We start from the raw sequence: 11,733 nt of genomic DNA, 5'->3' as shown, positions 1-11,733 counted from the left end.
ATAAATAAATATAAATAATTAATTGTGTTTTTTTGTATATAACCCCTTTTATGTACGGTTTTTTACAAATAACCCCTTTTACGTCAATTTTTACTAATTACCACCTTAAATATCACTTAATCCTAAAAATTACCACCAAATGTTAATTCCGCTAACGTTTTCTACAAATCTCGATCTATATACGATATTACGACTTAAACTTGTACAATATACCTAAACTACCCTTACCTTATGACTACCCAGTACCCACCCAACTAATTAAACCCATTCATTCAGTAAACTCATACAATTTTCAACAAAAAAAAAAAAAAAAAAAAAAAAATCATTCAATCAACAAATTTCCCAAATTAGAACATAAACCCTAACATCTTCACAGCATAGCATATGTGAAGAACCATAAAACCCCAAATTAATTCTCAAATCAACCCATTAGAGCCTAATTTCGCAGCTTTTACAGGTATGTTTTCTAGATTACTTAGGAGTTTCCAATTAATTAAGTAATTAATCTGAGTTCTTATTTTGTATTCATCAACGAAATGTTGATACTAGATTGTTTTGGGTTAATTTATTGATTTGAATGTTATAATGCTTTTGTAGGATGTCTGATAATTTTACATTTGATGTTCGATACCACCATGGTGGTATATTTGAGACTGATAAAAAGGGGAAAATTTGGATTCCATTCTAGTATTATATTTTGTTTGAATGATATAATGAATACTGGGATTAGGCTTATGGGTGGGAAGCTTTTTTACGCTTTCTTTATGCTTAAAGATTGAAATGTGAAACCCAAATGGTAACCTTGCTGAAATCTAGGGATAAAGATGATAAACTTGACATTTACTTCACTGAAGCTAGACCAGTTCATGTGATGTGACCCCTGGAACCAAGAGTCATTTACTTCTTTGGAGGATGAAGTTGACAAATGATAGTCAGTCCTATGTCACTTAGGAGATCGCCAAGACTTGCAAACTCACCTATTTTGGAACCTGTTAGAAGGTTACAAAAACTACCAACTAGGAGAAAACTCAGTGAAGCATTTGAGATACAAAATGAGGGGAGTAATGGTGGTGATGTGTTAGTGTCTGATAAGCAAAAGGGGAAACAAGTAATGTCTGAGTTTGAGGATGAAGTTGATGAGGATTTTGATGATGAGGATTTTGATGAGGACTGTGATGGTGATAATGGGTTTGATGAGGGTTATTGGCAATAATGAAGTTGATGGTGATTTTGTGGAGGATGAAGAGTTGTTCACTAATGTCATTGATGAATCACTCATTGATACAGTCAATAAGAACCTTAATCAATCATGTGCAAAAACTAGGGAGACAAGAACCAAAACTAGGAGTACCATTCTTAATGTTGATGACTTGAATGTTCAGGTAGGGGAGGATACTAATTTAGCTTCTGATGATGACAATAGTGTGGGTGGTTCAGATCAAGATGCTGACCCGTATGACACATTTAACCCTCATGTAGACTTTGGCAAACCCATAGTGCTTAGGGTTGGGTTAAAATTTCCATCAGTGTATGAGTTTAGGAAGGCAATAAGGCTCCATGCCATTGAGAATGGTTATGAACCTTTCTTTTCTCACAATGAGAGTACACGGGTGACTATATATTGTAAACACAGGTGTGACTGCCCTTGGAATGTTAACAAGTCAAGGTTGCCTAAGTGTACCTGTGGTTCTAAAAGAAAATGTTTATTCAGGTTGCATGCCACTAAAATGGAGGGTGATGTTATGACTTTTCAAATTAAGTCTATGAACTTGGAACATGTATGTGTTTATACAACCCAAAACAAAATGGTCACTGCTGAGTTTTTGGCTGATAAATAATACCTGGAAGTTTGGAGGTCTGACCCACATTGGAGATTGAAGGCTGCTCAAGATAGGGTGAAATTAGACCTGGGTGTTGATGTTGGGTATCATAAGTGTTGGGTAGCAAGAGCTAGGGCAAAAATGATCATATGGGGTAACTCTGATGAGCAGTACAGTAGGGTATGGGATTATGTTTAAACCATTAGGAAATACAACCCAGGCTCAAGCTCATATGTGATGGTTGATAGGATTGACAGACCACCACCAGTGTTTCAGAGGATGTATATTTGTCTTGCTAACATCTTAATATTATTATTTTGGAAAGATTGCAATCTGGGAATATTCAATAACGGAATGACCAAATTTGAAATTATTATGGCAATTTTTCCTATTTTATTTTATTTTTACTTTTGTATTAAGGAAGAAATATACGATAGTCTAAGATTATAATTTTGGAATAAAATCTTTAGTTACCATATTGTGTGACAGTAGATTTACTTAGGTAATCAGGTTAACTTTATTTACGAGTACTATATATATATATGGCATTGTATTGTTATAATAACTTAAACAGCTGAGTCCTACAATTTAATAGCACGCTTCGCTAACCTATTGTAGCACTCGTTAACCCAATTGGTATGGAGGACGAGAGTATGGCATCGGTTCGAGCTGCAGTGTTCAAGGAATCGGAAAGCATGGAAGGAAAATACGAAAAGATTCGAGGCTATGATTTTAATGAAGGTGTAAATTGGCCTAAGTTGCTAGAGTCGTTTAATTCTACGGGTTTTCAAGCCGCGAATTTTGGAAAAGCCATTGAAATCGTTAATGAAATGCTAGAGTGGAGGGTGGCCGATGAGGAGGAGGATGTTGATGAAAGCGACGAGAAATCGAGGAAGTGCAAAATATTCTTAGGGTTTACTTCAAATCTTATTTCCTCGGGTCTTCGTGAGACTATACGGTATCTTGCTCAGCATCGTATGGTTGACGTTATAGTAACGACTGGTGGTGGTATCGAAGAAGACCTGATTAAATGTCTAGCTCCGACTTATAAAGGTGAATTTTCGTTACCTGGAGCTAAATTACGGGAAGAAGGGAAGAACCGCATTGGTAATTTGTTGATTCCGAATGAGAACTACGAGAAATTTCAAGATTGGATCGTTCCGATTTTTGATAAAATGTTGGAAGAGCAAAAAACCGAGAAAATATTATGGACGGCGTCTAAATTGATTGCTCGTCTTGGGAAAGAAATAGACGACGAAGATTCATATCTGTACTGGGCATCTAAAAATAATATTCCGGTTTACTGTCCGGGTGTAACAGACGGGTCTCTCGGAGACATGCTGTATCTTCATACTTATAAAAACCCAGGCTTAATCGTCGATTCTGTGCAGGATATAAGAGCCGTGAATCGCGAGGCTGTATTCGCGGCTCCTAGGAAAACAGGCATGATAATACTCGGGGGAGGGTCGGCTAAGCATCACATATGCAATGCAAATTTGATGAGAAACGGGGCCGATTATGCTGTTTTTATTAACACTGGCCAAGAGTTTGATGGCAGTGATTCCGGTGCTTCGCCTGATGAAGCGGTTTCCTGGGGGAAAATCGGCAAATCTGGTAAGAGTGTTAAGGTGCATTGTGACGCTACTATCGCTTTCCCACTTCTCGTTGCTGCCACCTTCGCTTCTAAGCGAGAAAAGGAGAAGAGAATATTTCATACAGAAGATTAGATTTTTATTATTTATAATTATGTTACCCGTCGTCATAGCAATATTATTTCGGTTTTTCTAACTTGTGATGCTTACTTACAAATCTCATGTTATATTATAAGGGTACACGTTAGAAAAACTGATACTATTTAAATACATTTCGTACTGTTAATCGTATGCCGTGTATTGGAATTCGTGTCTGGATGGTTCCTTAATATAGTTATGTTAATTTGAGTTTTATTTTTCGCCCTTATATAGTTATGTTAATTTGAGTTTTATTTTTCTTAAGCTAATATGTTCGGAGTACTATTAATAATACGTATTATTAATAATACTCCGTAATATAGAATATGAGACGATACTGACGACAAAGAACATAATTTCATGATTCTAGAGTGCACAACCATAAAACTGTATAATGTTGTGGTATAAGATTGAATTTACAATGAAATTACTTACACTGACGGAAATCGCTCAGTGAGAAATCCTACACCAGAAGCTGGAAGCTGTGCAAGTCGTTTATGAAGGCAAAGAACATAATTCTTACACTGACGGAAATCGCTCACTGAAAAATCCTACACCAGAAGCTGTCGTTTATGAAGGCAAGAACATAATTCTAGACAGAAATCAAGAGATAAGGTTAAAATCTTCCTCGCAACAGAAAATAAACATGGAAATGTTCACGGAATATGTTTTCATGACGAGTGAAGCCGTGAAGGATAAACGCTGGCATTTGAGTATACTCCCTTCCGATTTTCTCAGAGATTTGCAATTAAAACTCTAAATTCCAATTCCAAACCACTGTCTTCGTCTTAACTCTTCCAGTTCTTCACTTCTTCCCCTCCCATGGTTGCATTTCCAGTAGCCCAAAACCCACATCAGTTCCAAGATTATACAACTGATATTGTACATCCAGGGGTAATTTAGTCTTTTTCAATTACTTTTGACAAAAAAAAAAAAGAAAAAAAAAAGAGAGAAACAAGAGTAACGTAATCCCAATCCCCCTTCTCTCTCTACCTGCTTCCACATTTTTCTAACTCCTCCCCATCTTTCCTCCATCTCCAGTAAATGAATCATCTTCTCCCTAAAATTGTTATATCAACCATTATATCTCTCTTTCTTCAATCAATGGCGGATGAAGCTTCGATAGCGGATGAAACTTCAATTGTATCGTCATCAATGGAACATGAAACTTCGAAGGAGCATGAAACTTTAATGGAAACTGAAACATTTACCTCTGATTCAATGGTGTTGGTAAGACAAATAGATATTACGTCTCCCTGTCAAGGTAAATTTTTAAGCTCGTATTCTTTTTATAAAAGCTCGTATTTTTAAGCGATTAATTTGTGTTCTTGTATTGTTTTAAAAATAGCTCGTATTCTTATCTAAGTAAGTCGTATTCTTATGTGCTTGTTTTTTTATGCTCGTGTTCTTTTAGTAATATATAGCTCGTATTTTTAAGCGATTAATATGTTATCAAACTTTAGCGTCTTACAAGTTTGGTTTAATACTTTAAGCTCGATAAGTGTCTCAATTAGCTCGTGTTCACGTATTATTTTAACATTAGCTCGTATTCTTATTACGATAGCTCGTATTCTTACGTGCTTGTATTTTAAGCTCGTGTTCTATTTATAAAAGCTCATATTTTTAAGCGCTTAATTTGTGTTCTCGTATTATTTTAACCTTAGCTCGTATTCTTATTACAATAACTCGTATTCTTATGTGCTTGTATTTTAAGCTCGTGTTCTATTTATAAAAGCTCGTATTTTTAAGCGTTTAATTTGTGTTCTCGTATTATTTTAACATTAGCTCGTATTCGTATTAAAATAGCTCGTATTCTTACGTGCTTGTATTTTAAGCTCGTGTCCTATTTATAAAAGCTCGTATTTTTAAGCGCTTAATTTGTGTTCTCGCATTATTTTAACATTAGCTGATTTAGCTAGTATTCTTATTCCAATAGCTAGTATTCTTATGTGCTTGTATTTTAAGCTCGTGTTCTATTTATAAAGGCTCGTATTTTTAAGAACTTAATATATCACCAAATTTTAGCGTCTTACAAATCTGGTTCAATATTTTAAGCTCGAGAAGTGTTTCAATTAGTTCGTGTTCTCGTATTATTTTAACATTAGCTCGTATTCTTGTTACAATAGCTCGTATTCTTAAGTGTTGGTATTTTAAAGCTTCTGTTCTTTTAGTAATAGCTCGTATTTTTAGGCGCTTAAATTGTGTTCTCGTATTATTTTTACATGAACTCTTACAAATCTGGTATAATATTTGTAGCATGGGTTGAATGTGTATTGGATATGCTTCTAGGTACCAAAGATGCATAGGTTGAAGCAAAGATGCATTGTCCAAAAGGGAAGACAAAGAAGGGGGGGAGATTTCCTAGGAAGAGGAGTTTGATCTATATTCAAACTAGTCAAGCTCGTGGGAAATTCAAGGCCGCTAGGACTCGTGCACGTAAACGCGTAGAAAATATTGCAGAGAAGGAGGGAGATAGAGTTGGAGTTGTGACTCCTACTAGCCATGTGGGTCTTCGCAAAGTTCTGATGACGCCGGAAGATTATCACTGATAAATGTTTTAACTGTTGATTAGTTTCATTTTAAACTGGTTTTGTAGTAGTGCTGCTCATTTACGTGGTATTAAAGTATTTTGATTAACACTTAATAATTATTGAGAGCAATTGTGGTCTTTTATTTGTAATCTGAATATATTCTTTGCAATGGTCGAAAACTTTAATTGTTAGCTCGAAATATTCCGTACAATGCTCAAAAAATCATGTCTTTTGTAACTCGTACGTATTAAGATAAGCTAAGATTTTCGATGGTTTATTTGCAATATCAGCATATTCTATGCGATGCTCGAAAACTTTAATTGTTAGCTCGGAATATTTATTAATATGCTCGAAAACTCAAATTAAACTTTTAGCTCGGATTATTTCGTACTAAGCTCGAGAACTTTATTTGTTAGCTCGAAAAATACAATGAGATGCTCGAAAGCTTTAATTGTTAGCTCGGCATATTTCTTACTAAGTTTGAAAACTCAAATTTAATTGTTAGCTCGGAATATTACGTACTCAGGATTTGATACAAAAGAATGTTGAAAAACTTCACTTGTAAGCATAAAATATTTCATACAGAACTCGGCAAACTGATCGTGTACTCAGGATTTATCGTAAAAAGCTCTATAAATCTACTTATAAGCTAATGTTATTATAAAAAGCTCAAAAATTTACAAGAAAGTAACTCAAAAATTTACAAGAAAGTAACTCTAAGCTCAAAAATTTACAAGAAAGCTTAGATCTTCGGTAGTCCAACCAATAAGTATAGGGCTAGTTCTGTCCACATCTCTTCTCGAATCGACGACGGTGTCCACAAAGTGTAGCTGCACATATAAATGAAGTTTAAAAGCTTAAACTTTTACTATAGATGGGGTTTGTACACAATTACCTATATGAGTTACTATGTAGATAAAATGAGCTAATAATAAAAAAAAATGAGCTAATACACAAAGAAAGTGAGCTATTATACACAAAAAAGTTAAACAGAGAAAAAATGAGCTAGTAACCAAAGAAAATGAGCTAATACACAAAGATGATGAGCTAATTTACAAAAAAAAAGTAAACAGAGAAAAATGAGCTAATAACCAAAGAAAATGAGCTAATAAACAAAGAAGGTGAGCTAATACACAAAGATACTGAGCTAATTTTCAAAAAAAAAGTAGATATTTTCGAAATTGGGATGCATGTGCGACGGTCTTTGCTGAGACAATTGAAGGATTAAATGATGAGGGATTTTTGTGTTCTTTATTGTTTTGGAATCGTCGGACTCCGAATTTTGTGAATACAGTCAGAGAAGTGGTCAAGGGTGATCGGATGTGGTACGAAAATGGTCAAGAACAGGCCCTGCTCGTAATACTTTGTTTTCACAAAAGAAGTCGAGCTATATACAAAACTACTCGAGCTAATGATAAAGAAAGCGAGCTAAATTACAAAAAAAGTTGAAATTCTTCAAAAATAAAACAAATATTAATGATGACGGGCATGCATTCTGATGGTTACGTACTGCCCTCATTTCCTAAATAATTCTATTGATACTTTCGAAATTGGGATGCTTATGTGCGACGGTCTTTGCTGAGACAATTGAAGGAGCAAATGATGACGAATTTTTGTGTTCTTTAGTGTTTCGGAATCGTCGGACTCCCAATTTTGTGAATATAGTCAGAGAGGTGGTCAAGGGTGGTCGGGGGTGGTACGAAAATGGTCAAGAACAGGTGCTGCTCGTAATACTTTGTTTTCACAACACATGGGGTGTTTTATGAGAATGTTTCTGTTTCGACTTGAGGGATTGTTTATCGTGTGATGAATTAAGTATGATGGGTGTTATTATGATTTATAATCTAATAACAAAAAACGGGCGAATGATCAAATAGTTTGGGAACTGAAATAATAAAATTAGGTTTCCAAAAAAATCAAATCGTAAAAACGCAAAATATTGGAATTAAATAGGAAATAAATGCTCGGAAACGTCTTTCTTGTCGACAATTATATACTGAATTTCGATAATAGACCTAAATCACAAAATTAGGGTTATGATTGGTGTAGAAGTTTACCTCAAAGTAGTACTGTTCGATGCATTTTTTCTTCTTGATACAGATGTAAGGCTTCTGAGTCACCGAAACATTGTTCGATGCATTTTTTCTCCTCGATGATGTTGCCAATTGCTTCCCTTCAACCATTTTAGAATTGAAATTAGGGGAAAGGGAGGTTTGTTGTGAGTGCAGTTCAAGAGAGAATTAAAGAAAGAAGGGTTTTTTGTGAGCGTCGTTAAAGAGAGAATTACATGTTTAAAGATGTTTATATTATATGAGCCTGATGTACCATGCTTCATGTACAACAGGATGTAGGATCTTATTTGTGAACCCACATTAGCTAAACCAACCATACAACAACTATGATCAAAACCCCCTTAGGTTACACACACAACTACTTCTCCACACCAACATACTAACAATGATCTCCATTAAACCCAAAAAATCAACTCTCCTTCTCCTTTTTCTTCTCATCACCTTCACCTCCGTCAATTCCTGGAAAAAAGATGAGTTTCGCAATTGTAACCAAACCCCATTTTGCAATCGAGCTCGTTCTCGAAAACCCAATTCCTGTTCTTTAATTGCTTCAGAAATCACCATTTCTGATGGTGATTTACTAGCCAAGTTAATCTCTAAAAACCCACCTCAAATTGACCAAAATTCAACAGATTCATCCACTGATGATCAAGATCAATCCTCAAATCCATCAAATCCCCTAATTCTTAGGGTTTCAGCATATAAAGTGGAATCTTGCGCGTTAAAATTGATGAAGATCCAACATTTGATCCACCCAAGAAACGTTTCGAAGTTCCAAGTGTGGTGGAAAGTGATTTTGATGAGAAAAAGTTGTGGTTACAGAGATTTTCTGAGAAAAAGCTCAATTAAAAAATTTGGAAATTGCAATTGAAATTGACGATTTTTTAATTGAGCTTCAGTGCAACAAAATTATGAGCAACCCATTACAGCAGATTGATCAAACAGAAACCCACCCAAAACAAAACACAGAATTGATGACAAAATTAATAAATACCAGAATCATAGGTGAACAAATGCATACAGAAAATTAACAGGAAATTAAACAGTAAAGAACAAGCTGAAATAATGCAAATTTGATTCAAGAACAAATATGGTAGCAATTAAATTAGAATAACAGCATAAAATTACTTACAAAGTTGGAAACTTTTGAGTAATTATGTAAAAGAAGCGCAACTTTTTTTTTTTCTTCAGAATGCTGTAATTTTTTCCTTGTTGTCGTGGAGAGTGGAGACTGTTGCTGCGTTTAAACCTTCAATGAGTTTCGGGTCAATCGGGTCGGGGTCGGGGTCGGGTTGAGCCAGTTTGGAGAGGGTCAATTTGGGTCTCTCATTAATTTCGGGTTAATTCGGGCGGGTCAGTTTCGGCTTATTTTGAGTTTCGGGTTTGTTGGCCGGGTCTATTTCGAGTCAAGCTGTTTCGGGTCGGGTCATTTTTAAATCCATAAATAAGAGAGAAAAAGTCATTTGAAGCTTTTCGGTTCAATTAGAGTTATATTTTGTCGGGTCATTTTCGCGTTTGGTTGTTTTGGATCGGGGTTATTTTCGGGTCGAGTCAGTTACGGCTCACGAAAACTCGGGTCATGTTCGAATCGGTCAGGTCAATTCGCGTTGTGGGTCACGTTCGGGTGATGTAGTTCAGGTCAATATCGGATGTAATTTTCGAAATTTTTAGTTAAATTTTTCGAATTTTTTTAGAGTTTATCATGTGTAATTAGTCATTCACCCTTCCTAAAAATTTTCGATTCCCATAATTCAAATCCTGACTGCATCACTTGCTTTTGCCAGGTCTATACCAAACTCAATGAGTATCTCGTGAACTTTGTTTACTCTTTCCATATCTAAAGACTATTTTAATTAAAAGTAAATAAATATAAATAACTTAATTAATTAATCAGAGTACTTCGCTCTTGTAAAATTGGAATAATGCTAACATCTTAATATTATTTTGGAAAGATTGCAATCTTGGATTATTCATAACGGAATGACCAAATTTGAAATTATTATGGGCAATTTTTCCTATTTTATTTTATTTTACTTTTGTATTAAGGAAGAAATATACGGTAGTATATAAGATTTTAATTGGAATAAAATCTTTAGTTACCATATTGTGACAGTAGATTTACTTGGGTAATTAGGTTAACTTTATTTACGAGTACTATATATATATATGGCATTGTATTGTTATAATAACTTAAACAGCTGAGTCCTACAATTTAATAGCACGCTTCGCTAACCTATTGTAGCACTCGTTAACCCAATTGGTATGGAGGACGAGAGTATGGCATCGGTTCGAGCTGCAGTGTTCAAGGAATCGGAAAGCATGGAAGGAAAATACGAAAAGATTCGAGGCTATGATTTTAATGAAGGTGTAAATTGGCCTAAGTTGCTAGAGTCGTTTAATTCTACGGGTTTTCAAGCCGCGAATTTTGGAAAAGCTATTGAAATCGTTAATGAAATGCTAGAGTGGAGGGTGGCCGACGAGGAAGAGGATGTTGATGAAAGCGACGAGAAATCGAGGAAGTGCAAAATATTCTTAGGGTTTACTTCAAATCTTATTTCCTCGGGTCTTCGTGAGACTATACGGTATCTTGCTCAGCATCGTATGGTTGACGTTATAGTAACGACTGGTGGTGGTATCGAAGAAGACCTGATTAAATGTCTAGCTCCGACTTATAAAGGTGAATTTTCGTTACCTGGAGCTAAATTACGGGAAGAAGGGAAGAACCGCATTGGTAATTTGTTGATTCCGAATGAGAACTACGAGAAATTTCAAGATTGGATCGTTCCGATTTTTGATAAAATGTTGGAAGAGCAAAAAACCGAGAAAATATTATGGACGGCGTCTAAATTGATTGCTCGTCTTGGGAAAGAAATAGACGACGAAGATTCATATCTGTACTGGGCATCAAGGAACGATATTCCGGTTTACTGTCCGGGTGTAACAGACGGGTCTCTCGGAGACATGCTGTATCTTCATACTTATAAAAACCCAGGCTTAATTGTCGATTCTGTGCAGGATATAAGAGCCGTGAATCGCGAGGCTGTATTCGCGGCTCCTAGGAAAACAGGCATGATAATACTCGGGGGAGGGTCGGCTAAGCATCACATATGCAATGCAAATTTGATGAGAAACGGGGCCGATTATGCTGTTTTTATTAACACTGGCCAAGAGTTTGATGGCAGTGATTCCGGTGCTTCGCCTGATGAAGCGGTTTCCTGGGGGAAAATCGGCAAATCTGGTAAGAGTGTTAAGGTGCATTGTGACGCTACTATCGCTTTCCCACTTCTCGTTGCTGCCACCTTCGCTTCTAAGCGAGAAACGGAGAAGAGAGAATATTTCATACAGAAGATTAGATTTTTATTATTTATAATTATGTTACCCGTCTTCATAGCAATATTATTTCGGTTTTTCTAACGTGTGATGCTTACTTACAAATCTCATGTTATATCATAAGGGCACACGTTAGAAAAACTGATAATTATTTAAATATGTTTCGTACTGTTAATCATATGCCGTGTATTGGAATTCGTGTCTGGATGGTTCCTTAATATATTTATGTTAATTTGAGTTTTATTTTTCT

General features: G+C 35.5%; 2 protein-coding genes and 1 long non-coding RNA gene across 3 annotated transcripts; 2 read left to right on the top strand and 1 right to left on the bottom strand.

Moving 5' to 3' along the window:
- Positions 1–322: 322 nt before the first annotated feature.
- On the top strand, positions 323–3,766 carry LOC141656396 (deoxyhypusine synthase-like). The gene is made up of 2 exons (XM_074463267.1): positions 323–457; positions 2,439–3,766. Exon 2 carries the CDS (start codon positions 2,459–2,461, stop codon positions 3,545–3,547), a length of 1,089 nt encoding a protein of 362 aa, XP_074319368.1. The 5' UTR covers positions 323–457; positions 2,439–2,458; the 3' UTR covers positions 3,548–3,766.
- LOC141656395 (deoxyhypusine synthase-like) lies at positions 409–11,590 on the top strand. The gene is made up of 2 exons (XM_074463266.1): positions 409–457; positions 10,396–11,590. Exon 2 carries the CDS (start codon positions 10,416–10,418, stop codon positions 11,565–11,567), a length of 1,152 nt encoding a protein of 383 aa, XP_074319367.1. The 5' UTR covers positions 409–457; positions 10,396–10,415; the 3' UTR covers positions 11,568–11,590.
- Positions 6,631–9,377, bottom strand: LOC141656398 (uncharacterized). Its single transcript, XR_012548483.1, has 3 exons — positions 9,286–9,377; positions 8,139–8,254; positions 6,631–6,911 (listed from the first exon to the last, which is right to left on the bottom strand). It is a non-coding gene; the product is annotated as an uncharacterized LOC141656398 (long non-coding RNA).
- Positions 11,591–11,733: the final 143 nt, after the last annotated feature.

The sequence above is a fragment of the Silene latifolia genome, chromosome 5 (genome assembly GCF_048544455.1).
Source record: "Silene latifolia isolate original U9 population chromosome 5, ASM4854445v1, whole genome shotgun sequence".
Classification (NCBI taxonomy): domain Eukaryota; kingdom Viridiplantae; phylum Streptophyta; class Magnoliopsida; order Caryophyllales; family Caryophyllaceae; genus Silene; species Silene latifolia.
The sequence above is the reverse complement of the archived record's forward strand: the minus strand, read 5'-3'. Positions and strand labels throughout refer to the sequence as shown.

What these genes read in the sequence shown, in the direction of transcription:
- LOC141656396 (XM_074463267.1), top strand. Translation starts at nt 2,459, where the DNA reads ATGGAGGACGAGAGTATGGCATCGGTTCGAGCTGCAGTGTTCAAGGAA.
- LOC141656395 (XM_074463266.1), top strand. Translation starts at nt 10,416, where the DNA reads ATGGAGGACGAGAGTATGGCATCGGTTCGAGCTGCAGTGTTCAAGGAA.